General features: G+C 36.7%; 1 protein-coding gene across 9 annotated transcripts in view; it reads right to left on the bottom strand.

Moving 5' to 3' along the window:
• tjp1a (tight junction protein 1a) overlaps nucleotides 1-20,660 on the bottom strand; it is a 183,451-nt gene that overhangs the window by 143,083 nt on the left and 19,708 nt on the right. For all 9 annotated transcript variants that reach the window (XM_051723556.1, XM_051723563.1, XM_051723507.1 and 6 more), the window contains exon 2: nucleotides 17,207-17,354. In XM_051723556.1, coding sequence (XP_051579516.1) covers nucleotides 17,207-17,354 — 148 coding nt within the window. The remainder of the gene's footprint in view (nucleotides 1-17,206; nucleotides 17,355-20,660) is intronic.

Genomic DNA, 20,660 nt, shown 5'->3' with positions numbered 1-20,660 from the left:
AGGAATAGTTCACCCATAAATGAAATTCTGTCATTATTTACTCACCATAATGTTGTTCCAAACACATGACTTTCTTCTGTGTATAAACAAAAAGATATTTTAAAGAAAGTTTCAGGTCTCGTGACAAAAATATCATGACACAAGAACTAATGAGGTTCAACCCTTTAACATTCACCCTAGGAAAGCCATAAGGAAAAAGAAAAAAAATTAAGTGACATCTAAAAACAACCTCCAAACTTTGTTTTATGTTTTTTTTTCTTTTTCTAGAAGATATGAAGCTACCATACGGTTAAGATGTCCCCATGAAATTAACCTCAATGGCTCTTTTAAATTGTTACATACCTCCATATATTGGAATATGGCAGTCCATATACTGAGAGGGTGAGGACTCATAGAAAGTAAGATGATGGTCTTTATTTTAATTTAAAAATAAACAAAACAAAAAGAAACATCTCAGAAGAGGAAAACTCCAAAGCCCAAGGCAGAACACTACAGGACAGACTGGGTTCGATGCTCTGGGCTGGAACCGACACACAGGAGAACCTAACAGGGTGATAAACCACAACGACCTGGCACAAGACAAACAACACAATGGGGTTAAATTGGAAAGAAAACAAGGAGGGAAATCAGGAAAGCAGGTGAAGCAAATGAACTTATAATGAGGTAACAAGGGGTGGGGTCAGGACGAGAGACAGGAGAGCACATGGCAAATGACTTAACAAGAACCATGTGCTCACAACAAACACAACAGACAGGACAGAAAGAGCACATGGCAATGAAGCCATCATTAGCCATGTGCTCAAACAAAAAGACAAGACAAGGAGCATGAGTGTGCGGATCCTGACTCAGAAACAAGACCGAACCAGACTGAAGAGTCAGGATCCAGACACCATGCTCTGAACACGAGACAGACTAGACAGAAGAGCACATGGCCAGGAAAACAACCAAAGCCATGTGCTCACACAGAGACATAGAACATATGTGTCAGGGTCCTGTCACCACAACAAACTACACACTCTCATGGCAAAATCGTAAGGATTCATACGACTTTTCTAAATTTGGCTAATTCGTATGATATCATACAACTGCACTCATATGAATTCGTACGACTTTCACTACAGCCAATGACGTATATGACCCTCTGTATCGTTGAATACGGCCCATCGGGCAAGACTGTGGATTGATTTTATTTCCTTGAAAAAGGGATTATGTAAAGACTGCATTCAGTTTATGATGTTATTACAACTATTGGCCAGAAGAAGTCGCTTGTTCTTAGCAGACCTGCTGATCACTCTAGGATTCTAGCATGCAACATCTTACAGTTGCTCATCATTTATAAGGTAAATTGAGCGAAATTTTACCTCAGCTTGTCAGCGACAATAGTGCACGCTATTGCTTTTGTTTGCCTGGATACGAAATATGTCATTAAAGATTTCACTTTGATTCGCAAATACACCATTGATCAAATGATCAAAGAGGCGTACAGTACGAGAGATACATACACCAGAGCTGCTCTCCTCACAGATGTAAAGGGTAAATAAAATACAAGGGTAAAAGGCATCAAAAGTTTTTACAAAATCCGTGACAGTGCAGGAATCACCAAAGACATCTAATGCTGTTTCGCTCGTGCTTGTGAAAAATGAAAGATTTGTTATAAGAAGAAATGAACGATTGAGATGCCTGACTGTTGAAAAGTCTTGTTCTCTGATGCACTGTTCTCTGATAATATTTAGATTTTAACTAATATCTATAAGCTGTTTTATAAGGTGGGGTTGAAAATGTTGTCTGTTCATTTATGTGTGTGTCTGTTACAAATGTAGACAATGCAAATGAGATACATTTTCTTGAAAATGTAAGTCTGAAGTATATTGCTTGTCAATTGAACATGAATTTGTACATGTGAACGGCATGCTGTAGTAAAAACGCAAGTTACAAAATAATTATATTAGTTTTTATAAATATTGTTAAATAAAAATATTAATATAGGTAACAAAATCTTTAAAATATCATTGGATAAATTGTGCATAGATTACCCACAATAATGAGGAAATTGAGTAAAGGGGTGAACATTGTTAGAGTTTGGATTTGTAATCCGGCCCCTTGGTAGAATGGAGAAAAAATGTTGAACCTCACCCCTTCAAAGTTGCCCATCCCTGGGCTAGGTTTAGATAAGGGGTTTGGATAAGGGCATAGTATTAATAAGCAGTGTTGGGGAGTAACAGAATACATGTAACGGGATTACGTATTTAAAATACAAAATATAAGTATTCCACTACAGTTACAATTTAAGTCATTGGTAATTAGAATACAGTTACGTTCAAAAAGTATTCATTTAATATTTAGTCCTTTCAGATGGAAAACATTTATACATATAAATGATGCAATCCAAAGTGCATTTGAACAGCGGTGAAACACTTTCTTATGATGTGTTACATTCATACGAACAGACAGAGAAGTAAGTTTGAAGTAAGTTTAGAGCAGAAGAAATAGAATTAAACCTTGTGTAAATTGTCAACTTTACGCTAAGACAAAATTCTATTTCTAACCATTTTACATGCACATGTTACCAGGCACAATCATATTTGTTTATCAAGAAAATTCACGTTGGATCATAATTTCTTTTTTCTAGTAAGACCTTTGATATTAGGGCAAACATCGTATTCTTGATAATAATTTTTGTATTGTTTTCCTGTAAAAAATATCTAAAAATCCTTAAAACAAGATCAATTTGATTTATGTTGTTTTAGAAACAACACTGCATAAGATATTTAGGTTTTTCAGAGAATGTATTTTTAACGTGTATTTTGTCTAGTCAAAAAAACATGTGTAGTTTTTATAGTCAAAACAAGTGAACAAATCTACCAGTGCTGAAGAATTAATCCAAAGTATTTAGAATACGTTACTGACCTTGAGTAATCTAATGGAATACGTTACAAATTACATTTTACAGCATGTATTCTGTAATCTGTAGTGGAATACATTTCAAAAGTAACACTCCCAACCCTGTTAATAAGCATGTTCTTAACGCCTCATTCGCGAAACTCACGCTTACTTCCACATTAGACATCTGGGCATTTGCATATGATGAAATCATACAAATTTATACAAAGGAACTTATACGAAATCATACAAAATAGCCAAAAATATGTACGAATTTTCATGAGACTGGGTTACAATAAACCTGACTGAAAAAGTCTGCAGGATCCTGACAGTAACGTTTAGACTACACAATCAGATATGCATGTAACTCACATTTCAAGTTTTTTTTTTCATGAACAGTGTTTTTCAACAATTAACATTTTATTCCCTACTATTCCCTATTATAATTACATTTTAATTTAATTGTTTTCATTAATCCCTTCAATGCCAAACATGCCAAATCAGAAATCTTTACATTTCAATACATTAAATTTTTTTTAGTTAATTCAATAAATAAAAAAAACATTTAAAAACATAATTAGAGATAGACAGATATTACCATGGAGAGTGACAAGAAAAGTTGAGAAAATTTCAACTTTATGCAAATGACGAATGACAATCGTGAGTGACTACCAATGAGAGTGAAGACAGCGGCGCTCACGTCATCTGTCTCCTGGCAGACTGGAGAAGATTGCAGGCAAGGCAAGACAGAGGAGAAGCTTCTATATTTCTATATAAATTGTCTGTAACCACATGCATGGATATAACAAAGCAATGATGTGTGGAAAAGCGTGTTAGAAACGGTCTGCATTCCGAGTGAGTTTGATTCATTCATTTGTGATAGATTGATCGTCTTGTTTATGATTTTTTTAATTGATTGATAGTCTTGTTACTGATTTAATGCACTGAACACTGCTGCACATTTTATAAAACACTCTACACCGCAGAATATAAATTTTAGAGACAAGAGAACTGATTCCTTCATAAATTGTAATGATATCTTAATTTGACCAGTATTAGGTCTCATCTGTGATAAAATTTTCAAAAGCTATGGCCAGAGGTGCAGTCTTCCAATAAAGTTACAGTGACAAACAGTAGGAATGCCCACTAGAGACACAGATCGCAGAGTCTAGTGACACCAAGCGACAATGTCGCTGGCGGTGTGAACGGGGTTTGTGTGAGGCACTGAAGTTTGTGAACTGCAGCATTGACAGGGCCCACCAATGCCAGCAGATGATAAGAGGGTGGAGCAGTAAACCTGTGGAGAGATTGCTCCTTTGAGTCAGTTCTCTTGTCTCTAAAAATTTACATTCTGCAGTGTAGAGTCAGTTGAAGGGTTAATGTTATTGACATGTCACCGTATTTAATTGTTTTAAATGAGCTGGGGGAAAAAACAAGTCATATGGGTTTAGAAATGACAGGAGGGTGAGTAAATAATGACCAAACGTTAATCTTTTGGGTAAACTATCCCTTTAAGAGCAAAAAAAAAAAAAAAAAAAAAAAAAACAATATACATTTTGGGGGTCAGAGTGTAAATTAGAGTATATTTATGAACAGAGGACAAACAGTTGCCAACAAGATTTTATACACTCCATCTTGACTTTGTTCATCATTCCACTCATGGGAAAAGAGCTTAACAGAGGTGTTTCACTGTCATCTGTAAACACAGAAGAAAACATAAGCATTGCTATTGCTCAGTTTATGTAAATTGCTGTCCTTGAGAATCTGTGACAGCAGAAATCAACTTAATGTGCATAATTGGATATACACACACAAACATATTAAAAAGACATAAGATCCTACATGAAACAAGTATATACCTAAACCGCTCCCTCAAAGCAACAGACATCACAACATAAATCAAAATCCCATCAGTCGGCCATGAGCTTTGATTTCTCCCCTGACCTTCTGCATGTCCATGTAAAATGTATGACCACTTGGATTGATGTTACAACCCTGAGCATATTTCTAAGGTTCATTCCCTCATTTCCTACATTTGCTTTGGTTCTCATCAATGGCTCCATTAATGAATACCTGCTCCAAACACCTAATGAATGCTCCTTCTTTTAATTAAGACCTGAGGAAACATTTACAGTGGCTTTTAATAAGAGCATGTGTTGAACATTAGTGAGCTACAGCTCAACAGGACAGCATGTTCCACAGAGCAGGATTAGCCCATTTCATACCCAGCCTTGTTATTATTCCCAGAGTAAACAGTGGTGTTTGGGCTAAAATTCCATAAAGCGTAAAGGTCATATTTAAAAAATAAATAAATAAAAAAAGACATAACATGCTTGTAATAAATAAGGTTTTAGGCTCGGTTATGCATGTGTCTAGGATCCATCTTTATTTCCAAGATGTTTGTATGATGTTTGTATGAAGAATGCGTATATGTTTATGTTAGGGTGATTTAGGGTTCATTTTTGTCCCAGTCAAGGACATAGAAGTAGGTGATAGAGTATGGAGAGGGCTGATATAATAAGGCAGCTCACAATGACTGTGAGTGCTGTGGCCATCCGATAGTAGTAGAAGCAGCATATATGCAGTACTGGATAGTAATGGATTACATGTAATCTGTATTATGTAATCAAATTACCAAAAAAATCAAGTACTTGTAATTCGATCACATTACATAATCAGATTACAATTATTTTGTATGGATTATGTGATTACATATTAATCAGACAACAGCAATAAATTGTTAATATTCCCCTAATTCTTCTTTATAAAATTTCGGAAGAGACGGGGAGGGTTGTGGAATTGCACACACAGACAAGGATATAACCACATATTCAGGACTGGGGGACCAAATGTGATCATTTAATTATCAACCAAAGAAAAACCCCATTTCAGCAGACCACTTTTATGAATGCTGTGGGGACATGTCCCCCTAAATATCTATGGTAGTTATGGCCCTGCACACAGACCTGATACTAGTAGCAACTAGCCAGGTGACTATAAGTACACTTATAGAGCAGTCTCACTCAGCGTTTGACCACTGAACTAACAAAAAACATTTTATTTTTAAGGAGACCAAGAGAAAATTAATCACACACTTAATATCTGACAAACTCCTGACAAACTCATTTTAATTATTATTTGATTTATCACTCGGTGTGTCTTGCTTTGGAAAGGTTTTGTCCATCAAACACATCAAAATGCCAAAATACACATAATTTTGTTTTTACAATCTAATCCACACATTAATGCAGAACCAATAGCATTAGCACAATAAAGTTAGTTTTAGTTTCACAAATTGCTTTTGTACTTCAAAAATGCACATGAATGTGCTTTTGGGATATCTTTTGAGACGTAAGAAATGCATGTTAATGCATGTTGATGGCGTGATGCTTTCTTATCAGATAAAATTGAGTTTTTGTGTTTCATGACCCTTAAAGTGTACTCATGAACAGACAAATAGCGAGAAACCCTACAAACATCATATTTATTCTCATATTTTTTATTCATTATTTACGTTTTCTTAAATGCATTTAAGCAACATTATGTCAAAATGGTACAAGATTATCCTACTCAAATGCATGTGACATCAAATAAGCAGAGGTTAGGTCAGAAGTATTCCAAAAGTAATCTGACAGTAATCAGATTATATTACCTAAAACAATAATCTAAGAGATTACGTAACTGTTTATGATTTTTAGTCATGTAATTTGTAATCAGTACCAGATTACAATTCGGACGTAATCTACCCAGCACTGAATTTATGTCACTGTATGCTAACAACCAAATGTTTGCTGTTATCCTAAAAAAAAAAAAGAAAAAAAAAAAAGGCTAGCAAAGTGCATCTGTTGTTATAGTGAAACATGGGCATTTATCCAGTCTAATGTGCTGGGATGCTTTGTTTGTTTACTTGTTGTGCTGGATGCATTACAGTTAATTCTGTGCAAGCTTTTGTGTGTAAGATTTGCAGTTCTGAAGAGGAAATTGTGCATAGTTTTACTCCTCAAATTACTGAATGAGTGGTTTGTATGTTGTGCTGCCTGACACGACTGAGGTCCTAATTCACAGCTGGAAGTCCACCATAACTAAATCAGCCATTAGACAACTCAACACAAATGAAGCACAGAGGATAAAGACTAAAATCAGAGTAGGTTTTTATTTGCCAGGTAAGGTTGCTATTAAGAGGAATTTGACTTGAGGGTTGCTGACATACTGTACATCAGATTATGATTCAATACAAAATATAAGAAAGAAAGAATGGATAGCAGTCCTCAGTAGTTAAATACAAATAATTACAAATAAATACAAATAGGCCAGAATAAAGAAAAGGAAATATATGGAGGAACTGCACATATACTGTATAGCCTATTCTATATAGGTCAGGATGTATGAGCATAAAAAGACTAGATTATTAATGGAAAAATCTGGAAAATGCAGTCATTTTTTATTTTTTTTTTTTTTAAATGAAATATTTTACTTAATACAACAGTTAGTTCAGGTCTGCAAATTTATTTGGCCAAGAGGCGTTTCAAGAGTGATGATATTTATTATAACAGCACTGGGATGCTTCACTATTTGTATCACTCCACTTCATGTATACGGTTTTACAAATAGTGGTGGAGATTTTGACTCATCCCAATGCCTCTTTTGAATCCATTCACCAAAACATTTTGCTCAGATTCGTCCATTGACTATTTCTGGAGATTACAGCTTTGTGCCAGTAGTTGGCGACAAATAAGCATTTTTCATGTTACGAGTGAGTCATTAAATCATTGACTCAACTGATTCGTTAAAAAACAGTGAGTCATTCGTGACTTAAACAAATAAAAGATTCATTCACAAACACTGATTTGTTCATGAATAGAAAACTAGTTTGAAACCAGAGTGTGAGAACTGTACAGAGAGTGGAGTTGTGCTTTTCGCTGGTGGAGAAGAAATGAACAAACTAACTGGCTGATTCTGTCTGAAATTTAAGTCATTAAATATTATTTACTTGTTTGTTGAACTGTTGTATAAAAGCAATAACACACTCACCATTGTGCTGTTGGTCTGAATATCAGCACGGCTATGATTACCTGTGGCAGCATCAGGCATGTTGATATTCAACAACATCACTCTTGCTCATGCGATACTGCTTACATATACACTCACTGTGCACTTTATTAGGAACACTATGGTCCTAGTAAAGTGCCAGATGTGGTCTTCTGCTGCTGTAGCCCATCCGCTTCAAGGTTCGACTTGTGCATTCTGAGATGCTATTCTGCTCACAACAATTGTACAGAGGGGTTATCTGAGTTACTGTAGCCTTTCTGTCAGCTCGAACCAGTCTGGCCATTCTCTGTTGACTGTTGTGCGTGAAAATTCCAGAAGATCAGTAGTTACAGATATACACAAACCAGCCCGTCTGGCACCAACTATCATACCACAGTCCAAATCACTGAAATCATATTTTGTCCCCATTCTGATGGTTGATGTGAACATTAACTGAATCTCCTGACAAGTAGCTGCATTATTTTATGCATTGCACTGCTGCTACATGATTGGCTGATTAGATAGTTGCATGAATAAGTAGGTGTACAACTTAATAGAACATAAATATTTTCTCACACATTGCATACATCCTGCAAATTTAAAAACAGCTCTCTGCCAACTGAAAACTCTGAGGCCATTAAGGCATCTTAAGCTGTGAAGACAAATGACTGATTGCATTTGACAAAGGGCAGAGGACAGTAGGCCAAAAGCTCTCTCTCTCAGGTCTCTCAGCAAGCATCCTTTGCCTCACCCACACAAGACTGTTCTAAATGATTGATCCCTGTTCTTTTGTCCCACATTATTTAGAAGCTATTTTGCATTTAAAGACAGATGAAGCAGTTGCTGTGAATAATTAATTGTGGCCTCTATTTGACAGTGCATATCTGCATCTCTCCTCAGAGAGCATTTCTTTTCTTAATAAAGATGCTATAATGGTACAAAAACTGGTTGATGATGATTTCATGGTATAATGCATTATGATTTTATTAATTCTTTAAAAAAAGAGCTTACAGAGCAGGGGACAGAAGTGAAGATAATATTCTGGCTTTCATGAAAAGATGGCAATGTGGAGAGATATACTGTATATTTTTAAACATGAATTTTATCTCCGTTTGCATTTTCAGCTTCCATCCACTTGTAATTCTGCAGTCATAACATTCAGCCAGCCCTTGACATGACGATGTTGATGTTTTGATCCCAGGCTGGTGGAGGCTGTCTTTTGAAGTGATACATGACTGATGGCACAGAAAGTCTCTATGTGTTAGCTGAGACAGATTACATAATTTACATTCAAAATTCCTTCTCCTTTCTGATCCTCTTTTCTATTTCACACACGCATACACACACACACAGAGACATGCACGCACACATACGCGCACTGCATTTTTCTATCATGCTAGGGACTTCCTATTGTTATCTCTTGTTTTTATACTGAGCTAAGGATATTTTCTATCCCCTAAATCTAGCCCTCACATAAACTTTTTGCATTTTTGGATGAAAATACATTCAGATATGCTTTGATATGTTTATTAAGCCATTTTCCGTGTCAGGACCATTAAATGGTCCCCACAATGTGGATGATTTTAGGTTTTACTATTATTGTGGGAACACTTGACATGGCATCAATATCACGTCAAATGTACTGCAGTCACAGAATACAAAATGATAAATGTGAATAATAACATTGAAAACACAGTTTAAAAATATTGCAAAACTAGAAAAATAGAAGCAAAATTTGACACCATATATTTAATCCCCAGAAGCCAAAAGCTGGCCCTCACCCCAAAACACACACTCATAGTGACCGACTCTTCCCATACATATATCTGTATCTGTGCATCTCACTCTTTCTTCATCTTTCTCTCTTTACCTCAAGCTCTCTGATGAGATTTTGCAGTTTTATTACCCTTACACATCTCCAGTGGATTCAACATCACTATCAAATTAACTTGGCAATGTATTCCCATTCCTGTAAAAGTGACTCCCCCCTCCTCTCTTTCCATTAAACTCAAATCAGGCCATAAGCCAAGATCCTCCACACACTTCTGACAACAAACATGATTTTCTCTCAAGTTAGAAATACTCCATTTTTCTTGAGGGAATACTACAAAGCAAACCATCAAGGGTGCATAAGTGGAACAGGAAGAGATTTGGCCTTCAACAAAAACCTGCTCAGAGCCAGTCAGCTGCTCCCTGACAAACCTGGAAGGATCTGCTGATAGAAATTGCCTGGCATGTAACACATAAAATGCTCCCTCAAAACAATGAGAAAAATAAAGCGGTGATTTATCAAGCAATGCATAATGGTGTGAAAAACAAAAAGGCTGTTGCTAAAGCTGTTTAGCTGATTTATATTCATGCCTTGACAATAAAAATCCTATTTTGTCAGGAAACACTATTTCCGCAGCCATCAATTCTCAGCATGTGGAGCATATGTTGCATAATGTATACAATTATTCAGCGATTTTATATCGCTGCATCTGATCATAATACAGCATGATTTGCTTCTTCGGCGACCAGAGCTGAGTATAGATCTTTATCAACCAAATAAATACTCCCAACCTGCCTCTTGTGACATATTGCCACTTTCATCATTAGCTTTTTGATTGGTCATAAGGGGATCTTATTTGTTTGAGTAGACCTGGATTAGCGGCCAGACAGGCTTTAAATTTCCCTGGCCATCGGTCCCTTCTACATCCTTCACATCAATAATGAATTAAGTTATGTGAACTACAATGAGACCATTTCTAAATTTAGCTACTATACAGTCTTCTCACGTACAGAGCGCCATCAGCCTCCCACTGAAGGGTTCCCCTCTATCAAGACACACACACGTGTACAAATACACACACGCACGCATATGGACACACTCTCGGTCGATGCTGCAATACATGTCAACAGGGAAAAATTGCTCCAACTAAAGTGGTGGCAGTTACCGAAGCTCGGGGGAAGAGAGGTTAATTACTTCATAAAAGGCTATAGTAAATGACTAAAGACTACATCAAACACCTTGGCACCCCTAAGAGAATGGAAAAGAGTGGCCATCTGTGGAAAGCAAATGTCTGTATGCCATTTGAGTTGGCATGTGTCTGTTTATCTGTTGTAGAGGTAAACTAAGGCTGCAAAGTGATGTGATATGAAAATAATGTCTGTGTTCCAGCCCTCCAAAAAAACTGTATTATAGTGCATTAGTGACACATTAGCGTGATGCTGGATTTTAAAAACCGGCAGTGGTTTTCCTGCCAGCAAGGCATCCCTTCCCCCAACACTGGTCTCTTTTGTGAGTGCACATGAGATAACCAGGGCCAGGCAAACAGCTTTCAGCTCACTGCAGATTCACTGGGATATCATGGTTTTTAGTGCTTGATTGAAGCAGCTTACCCATTTAATTTGTGAGATTACTCCTCTAATTTCTCACTCAGATAAACCATTCAGCAAATGACATATGTAATGTTTTAAAGTTTTCTATGTGTCCCCTATGTGGTAAGATATCATTAAACGATTGTCTTATGCTCTAGGTCATATGAAGGCGCACATCAGACTGAATCTTGCGGGATATCCATGAAACAAGAGCAAGTTTTTAATCTGCTAATATCGGTCATCTCTCTGATTTCTGAATTTCTGAACTGACCCCCAGTGGACGAAGCTAGAGTTGAATGCATGCACACACCATCACATGACTGCGCGAGCCATGGGCAAACATCTGAATGAAACAACTGGGTACTAATTACATTAATATACTCCTAACTCTAAACCTAACCGAAACACACTGCCTACACCAGACGCAAGCGTCACATAGCGTGAAAAGCAAATAGGTCCCATTAAAATCAATGAAGCTGTCTACAATGGAAGCATCTGTTGCGGCATGGCGCATTGTGTTGTGTAGCGCCAGCAGTAAACGGATACACCGTTCTATTGCTGATGTGCTGCAGAGCAACTCCAGCCACTTTGGTATCCTGTCCATATAAAATAAAATGATTTTACTTGCCAAATATGATACGTTTGAATCTTTTTGCCATGATTTTTGTTTGTTACATATTTAAATAACTTCTGACTGCTACATTAAAGCCAGCTCATAATGGTCTCTTGGTCTCTGGTCTACTAATTTCAATAATTTTAGTTTCTAACCATATTTCAGTCATGACAGCTCTACAAAAGATTTAACATGTTAACATGACATACAGTATTGATAGGATATTGGTCTTGGCTGACTAGATCTGCTACGTTGCTGCTGCAAAGCAAATACAGACACTACTACTATAACATACACAGACATGCAGTGTTAGGCAGGTGGACATGCTGCTGCTGCTACTGCTGCTGCTGCACAGTTAGACAAACACAAGACATGCTGCATTGAAACTGGCTTACTTGCAAACTGAGCAAATATCAAGCATTTATTTAGATCAGGCAGGCCATGATAGTCATCTTAAATCAGCATGCCCATTAATATGATGTGTACCGGTCAAGTTAAAACACCTGTCATAGCAGTCTTTAAATTCACAGCTGCCTCACTGCATACTGCATGCCGCATTTAAACACCTGCCTTCATCCCCAGCCCCTCCTTAGCATGAACCCCTTGGTCCCCCTTCTTTTTCCTCATTGTCAGTGATTCTAGGTGAGCATTGGTATCTTGTATTGCCTATTATATTAATTGTCAACTGTAATTAGCATGTCATTTATACTATTTGTGTGCCAACATTGTGTCTGCATAACTGTTCTGTTACCCCTGGGGATATATTAAAAGAAATTGCTGCTCCCCCTGCCTTGTCCAGGCACGGCCGCTTGGAAGGCGCGGGGAGTTTTGCCCAGAACAGATTATACCGCCAAACATAACTGTTGCTATGTATCAATAAACCATTGATGAAGTGGACCTGACTGAACTGAATGTTAGGCAAATAGAGAGTATGCAAGTTGATTGGCTACCCATTTAGATTTCAAAGTAAGAAAAAATCAGCTTACACTGTGTGTGCCGATTGGCTTAACATATCACATGTGAGCGAGCTGATTGGCTAACAGATAACAAGTTCAAAGAACATTTCAGCTTGCACCATGTAGAGTTTCATGTCTGAACTTAGTCATTTATTTTCAGGTTTATCAGCAAAAACATTACAACAATAATTATATAATAAGTAAATGTTCATACTAGTGGATTTCTGTAAAAAATAAAGTAGGATGCACGTTATTCACCCATTTAACCATTGCTGAAGTATACTCGAGCTCACAGCTGATTGGTTCGTGCTATCTGCATGTAATTTCAAATGTTCACTTCTACCTGAACATTTGCCACATGGTTGTGATGCCACCTGTCTGGAATCCAGCATATTGGGTCCAGATTTGGGTGGAAAAACATTTGGAACTAACACTCAGATTTCAGCAAGATCGTGTTGTCAACATGGAATCTTTCTATAGAATTTGAACAGCCATTTTTAAAAACCCTCTACACATCTCCTGCCCTTTAATTACTCGTTTCTTAAATATTTTGATTAATTTGATTATGCTTTCAGCTACCAAATAGAGTGTAGTACCCCTCCGCTCCGTTTAACACTTTTAACCATGTTTAAATCCATTCCACAGAATTCCACAGAATTTCTCGTAAAGCCTGTGCAGAAAATGTAGAAAGAGTCTGCAGATTCTGTCTGGGCCTCCTCATATGTATGAGACTTTACTGGCAGCTTGATTAGATCATACGTTAATGGTGTCAGATCTCACACATACAAACCACATGCACATACAAATACAGCATGTTCACAGACACAGACTTGGATGAGAATAGAGATACACAAACAAACACGCACACCCCCCCACACACATATGCCTCTGGTCCTTAATAGCAGCACATCTCTGACGTCAGTGAGCTCTGCACATGCTAACGTGACTCACACTTTTGCTTTGCAGATCACATGATCACAGAGGTAATCTCATATCATCTGGCAGAGGAGAATATGAATAAGGACATGCCACCTATTGCGCTGCTGTCTGTCAGCCTGTGCTTCAGGGCTTAAACATGTAAAAGAAAATCTGTACTAAGCCTTTTTTTTTTTTTTCCTGCCTAATAAAGTTAAACTAGCCTAATGTGAAGCTCTGGCTCCTCAGGACTATTAGTCTTACTTTCTGTATACCACACAACATCATGATAATGTCTCCAGTATGTAACAAGGAAAAGAAGACAAAGAAAGAGAAAAATTTACAATAATCGTTTACTGAATATATTTATGTAAATGTTGTTTAGCTGTGCAATGCACAACTACAAATGAACTCCACTCAAATGAAGTGTCTATTGTTGCCCAAACAGGAACTCATGAACACTTGGATCAATAGGAAGGTCTTAAGATAAATAGACTAATCATTACTGATTGCTGTGAACACAGTGATGGTCTGAGGCTGATTACCATAAAAACTGTGTACTATCTGTGAGATCTTCTTTGATGCTATGCTGCTGACCTGATGGACTAGTACAAGTCAGTGAGGTGGTGGCCTGTTAATGGTGGTGAGGTCAGTACATTTATGTCCAGAAGCCATTTTCCCTGGTGCTCCATTTAATTTGGACACATAGCCATAAATTATAGAACGATGAGAAGCTGTGTTGCACTTTCAGTAAAAATAGCTTGTTTTGATACAATGCAAAATCACAAAATTATTAAAAATAGAATCTCGTGAGATCATAGTAAATCTCAGGAATAAGGAGAGAAGAAACAATTTCCATCTGCATCTATATTTATCTACACCTTGGGGCACAGAAACAGCTCATTTTGTTCTTTTCACATTTGTACGCATTATTTTAAAGGAATATTCCAGGTTCCATACAAGTTAAGCTCAATCAACAGCATTTGTGGCATAATGTTGATTATCACAAAAAGTCATTTCGACTTGTTACTACTTTTCTTTAAAAAAAGAAAAACTTGTCAGAGCCGTAGCCTAGCAGATTGCACTCATGACGTGATGTGGATGCATCGTGGGTGACCCGAGTTCAATCCCCAGCTTGTGAGGTCTGATTCCACTCTCTTCTCCCCTATTGTTTCCTGTCACCTCTCTGCTGTAATCTGTCTAATAAAGCAAAAAAAGGCCAAAACAAACTCTGGGTTACAGTGAGGTACAATGGAAGTGAATGGGGCCAATCTGTAAGTGTTTAAATACCTACTGTTTCAAAAGTATAGCCACAAGACATAAACAATATGTGTATTAACATGATTTTAGTGTGATAAAATAGCTTACTAATCTTTTCTGTGTAAAGTTATATCCAATTTTAGAAATTATTGCCATTATGACATAACACCATAAACCCTAAAACCCTCCAAAAGTTTTAACCTTGATATTTGCTTCTTTTTTTTAAAGAAAAGGAGGGATACGTTTAAATTATTTTTGTGATAATCAACAAAATGCCACATGTGCTGTTGATTGAGTTTAACTTCCCATTTTGTCCCACTTTTTCCCATCCTGTTTCCTGTTTGAACTTTTAATAATTCCTTTAATACTACGTATAATAATAAATACAAATTATTATAAGGTTAATTATTTCGCAGTGATTTGGTTTTACTATAGTAATATTGTAGTAACCATGTTTTTTGGCAGAAGCAATAGTTTTAATGCAATTAACCATGGTGTTACTACAGTATAATGGTGTTAATATAGTAAAAAAAATATATATTTTGTGGTTACTATGATTTTATTACAAAATACCATTGTGATACTATGTTTACTTAGTAAAACCATGGGAAATTTTTGTAAGGTAAGGTTAGGGTTAGGTTTAGGGGTAGGAGTTGTTATAGGGTGTCTGTGGGGCTCTAAATAAACACAATAAACAAACCGCAGTGCAAAGAAGATGCTTTTGGTCGCTACTTACACTTAGTCTAAATAGCATCTATTGCTATTTGCACTATTTACACTTAGTCTAAATAGTATCTATCGCTATTTGCACTATTTACACTTAGTCTAAATAGTATCTATCGCTATTTGCACTATTTACACTTAGTCTAAATAGCATCTATTGCTATTTGCACCATTTACACTTAGTCTAAATAGCATCTATCGCTATTTGTACTATTTACACTTAGTCTAAATAGCATCTATCGCTATTTGCACTATTTACACTTAGTCTAAATAGCATCTATCTGTTTGCACTATTTACACTTATTCTAAATAGCATCTATCTATTTGCACCATTTACACTTAGTCTAAATAGCATCTATTGCTATTTGCACTATTTACACTTAGCCTAAATAGCATCTATCTATTTGCACTATTTACACTTAGTCTAAATAGCATCTATTGCTATTTGCACTATTTACACTTAGTTTAAATAGCATCTATCGCTATTTGTACTATTTACACTTAGTCTAAATAGCGTCTATCACTATTTGCACTATTGAATCTTAGTCTAAATAGCATCTATCGCTATTTGCACTATTTACAGTCTAAATAGCATCCATCGCTATTCGCACTATTTACACAGTCTAAATAGCATCCATCACTATTTGCACTATTTAGACTTAGTCTAAATAGTGTCTATCACTATTTGCACTATTTAATCTTAGTCTAAATAGCATCTATCGCTATTTGCACTATTTACACAGTCTAAATAGCATCCATCGCTATTCGCACTATTTACACTTAGTCTAAATAGCATCCATCGCTATTTGCACTATTTACACTTAGTCTAAATAGCATCTATCGCTATTTGCACTATTTAATCTTAGTCTAAATAGCATCTATCGCTATTTGCACTATTTACACTTAGTCTAAATAGCATCCATCGCTATTTGCACTATTTACACTTAGTCTAAATAGCATCTATCGCTATTTGCACTATTTACACTTAGTCTAAATAGCATCTATCGCTATTTGCCTCCGCCAAAAATATTCCTGCGCTATATTTTTAACTGGAAAACACATCAAATTACAGATGCAAACTTGGTTGTGTTTCATGTTGATGCTAACTGTCACTTTATCATGATTTTTAGAGGACATGCAGTGTTATCTGACAAATCTGGCCTTCCAGTGATGCTGACACAGGGATTCATGATTGCAGATGACTACAGCATACAGGAAGCAGATTTTATCTGGTTGATAACACATAAAATAAATTAATAATAATAATAAAAAAAACATTTATCCCTCAATTGTGATCCAAGGACATTTCAAAACTGCTCAAAATCACACAGCTTGAAACATGTCTCCCCTATCCAGAAAATGACATGCAAACAGCACATAAATACAGACATCATACACCTGCACATATAGCGCACACAGCAGACTGGAGAACACTCAATGTTATCATCAATGGGTCACTGTATTGACTCACATTGCAGTCCAGTAGGTCCATGCTGTCTAGACTCTTGCTCCTGTGGATGCGACCCTTGATCCTGCGCAGTGATGGTTTGCCCTGACTCACAGCCGCAGCAGGTGGCATCGCAGCAGAGGCAGTGGGGACATCTGAACCAGGTGGCACCCTGGAGTGGAAAGACATTAGCACATAATCATTCAGCATGCTGTGATATTTAATGATCAATCAGACCAGCTGCTACCTACATATTAACTGCAAGTTAAAAGAATCATTGTCATTTTATAGGCAAGAAATGGTATCTCTTACTTTTCTTAATTGGCAATGAATTCATAGGTTATCATAGGGTGAATTAGTGTCGTTTGGGACATCTTTCGCACTTTCGACTTTACAGTAATTGCAATTTACATCATTACATCAGAGCTTAGGTGTCCAACACTCCCCAAACTGCCTGATTACCCTAACTGACCCAACTTAGAGAAAGCAGTATCATAAAAGACTCTTATGTAACATAAGCACTAGATTTAGTGGTTAAAGATTTTTTTTTTACATACATAACTATATTTTTAGATTATTCTCTGCCTAATATGCATGCATCAAGGGTTTGAGAAACGTTTTTACGCACTCACAACCATATGGATCTTTCTTCTCTCACAGAAGGTGGTTGCTAGTGTGAATTAGTGAAAGAAGCAATTAAACCCTCTGGATATACTGCCCATTATAGCTTTAACATCTTCATAAAAATCACTGTCTCCAAATTAGTGGTGCTTGCCAAGTCCAGCATCATTATTACTTTTGCTCATACTTAGGGTAAAGGATTTAGACAGACCTATTCGTTTTCGGTGCGCAAGTCATCCAGCACCATTTGTGACATAAATGATGCCTCAAATACTTGCAGCTTATATAGGAGAGGTAATACAATACTTTTAAGGGGGGCCCGAGCCATGCCTAGAGACCAGAATATCATAGAGATTTGCAGTGAACTCTTAAGTCAATTCGCAACCACCCAGAACCTCCTAGCAACTACTTAGCAAAGCCTAGCGACTACTCTGAACACCTTAGCATCTGAATAGCAACCTTGGCAACCACCCTAGTGGCTTCAACATTTGCATGGGCAAGCACCACCTACAGTACATTTTCTTCTTCTTGAGGAAGATGTAGTCTCACATTTAGACATTCAAACACACACATAAACACATATATCACTACAATAACCTATCAGAAAAATGATGGTTTTGATAATAAAGTATGGCAAGGTATACATCTCTTGTGTTCCCTTCTCTATCATTTTTGTCTCCTTTTAAATTCCACTCAGTTGTGTTGAGGTGAAATTTGAAGAACTTAGGCATGGTTAGGCTTAGTTTCATGTGGCCACCCAGGGACCATCACTTAAGATAAGAAATCCATATCCTAAATGAAAGATGCTCTCATGTACACTGTCTAAGTGTTTTACTTTCACCCCTTTTACTTCCCTTCTTTTTTCCTGTCTGTACCACTGTTGCATTCTTTTTTTCTCTCTCTCTCTGTCTCTGAGCTCTTCTCACCATCTCTCAACATCTTCCTCTTTCCCTTTAGATTATGCTCACCAGCTCTCTCCAAGTCTTTTCTAAGTTTGGGCCAAAATTCACAGAGCAATTTAAGTGGGCGATCTTGAGGGAAAACCCAGAGACAGATTTGTTTTAGCCCTGTCATTGAGTGATTTATGTAACCCCTGTGGCCTTTAGGAATTAATATCACCTTCCAGTTCGATTTTCCTGATGCTGGCTCATGTCAAACTGAAGAGACAAGAGTTTGAAGTGCGTACCCACCATGTACACAAGAGAATCCCATTAACAAACCTTTCAAACTGCTACACATAATACAAAGCAAAACATCACACCACTTTGAGGATTCATATTGTTCAGGTGTCTGTGGGTGGCCTGCTGAAGAATAAAAACAAATATTTACTTGAAAATATACATATTTTTTTATTTGTGAGCATCTGAATGGTGAATAAACTGACATACTTTTTTTTTTGAATGACATACTAATCATTCTGTCATAAAATAAGATAATTATGGTGGTACTGATTTAAAACTCAGTCCAGACAGTATGGGGCCATAATCTTTTAGCTTAGTCATATCATTACAATATCATCAACAGACTGTCTTATCAGGGTAAAAATGGCATAAGCAGTATTTACACTCTTTTTCAGATTTACGCATTTCAATTGTATGACAATATTTCATTAAATGTAACTGAATAATCTTTCAGTGTGTACATGTTATGAATTCAGAATAAATAAAAACGAATTAAAATTGATGAGTATGAACTTTTAATACAAAATTCATGTTTTAAACAATATACACTCACTGAGCACTTTATTAGGAACACCTGTACACCTACACCACATCTTCATGTGATTATCTAATCAGCCAATCATGTGGCAGCAGTACAATACATAAAATCATGCAGATACAGATCAGGAGCTTCAGTTAATGTTCACATAAACCATCAGAATGGGGAAAAAATGTTATCTCAGTGATTTTGACTGTGGCATGATTGCTGGAGCCAGATGGGCTGGTTTGAGTATTTCTGCAACTGCTGATCTCCTGGGATTTTCACACACAACAGTTTCTAGAGTTTACTCAGAAAGCATCCAGTGAGCAGCAGTTCTGCAGAAAGAAACGCCTTGTTGATGAGAGAGGTCAATGGAGAATGGTCGGACTGGTTCGAGCTGAAAGGCTACTGTAACTCAGATAACCACTCTGTACAATTGTAGTGAGCAGAATAGAATAGCTCAGTGAGTGCAGTTTGATAAATGGTTAAGTAACTACCATTGCTTTGGCATCAACCAAACTAATTTTATATTTAGTAAAGTTAAGCATTTTTAAATAAATCTAATTAAACCATTTGCTTAAGTCTTACTTTTGCCAGGAATAATTTTGATTGATGTAGGTTTTTAATGGCTGATGGCCTATTTAGACATGCTACAATTTAATGATAGATGATATGATGTATGCAAAACTGCGGAATTGAACATGAACACTTATTTTACAAAATATTTACCAAATTAACTAAAACAGAAAAACTGTACAACCTAATTGACTGTTGGTAGATTTGGGAACTAACACATGGCAGAATAACCACAATAACCACTTGTTAAGCGCAGTTACCGGCCAATGCTGATAATCCCAAAACAGGCAAATTTCAGCAGATTTATCTGCCTAGCTGATACATCGGCCTCTCACTAGTACTGTATTTAGCGCAGAAAAAAGTGGCATAGAAACATTCCCTTTTAGCATTTGTGAGAATAGTTGGCCATCCTTTAAGGATTCTGCACACTGACATAGTGATCTAATAGGTGCCAAAATGACAAAAATGTGACATTTTCTCCTATAAAACAAGTAACTGCAAATGTGAATTTTCAAGAATTATCTTTTCTAAAAGATGAGCAGGCTGGGTGATAGTAGCCTGGCTGTCCGCTTCCTCTCCT

This window comes from Myxocyprinus asiaticus, chromosome 2 (genome assembly GCF_019703515.2).
Source record: "Myxocyprinus asiaticus isolate MX2 ecotype Aquarium Trade chromosome 2, UBuf_Myxa_2, whole genome shotgun sequence".
Taxonomy (NCBI): domain Eukaryota; kingdom Metazoa; phylum Chordata; class Actinopteri; order Cypriniformes; family Catostomidae; genus Myxocyprinus; species Myxocyprinus asiaticus.
This window is presented reverse-complemented; position numbering and strand designations above follow the sequence as displayed.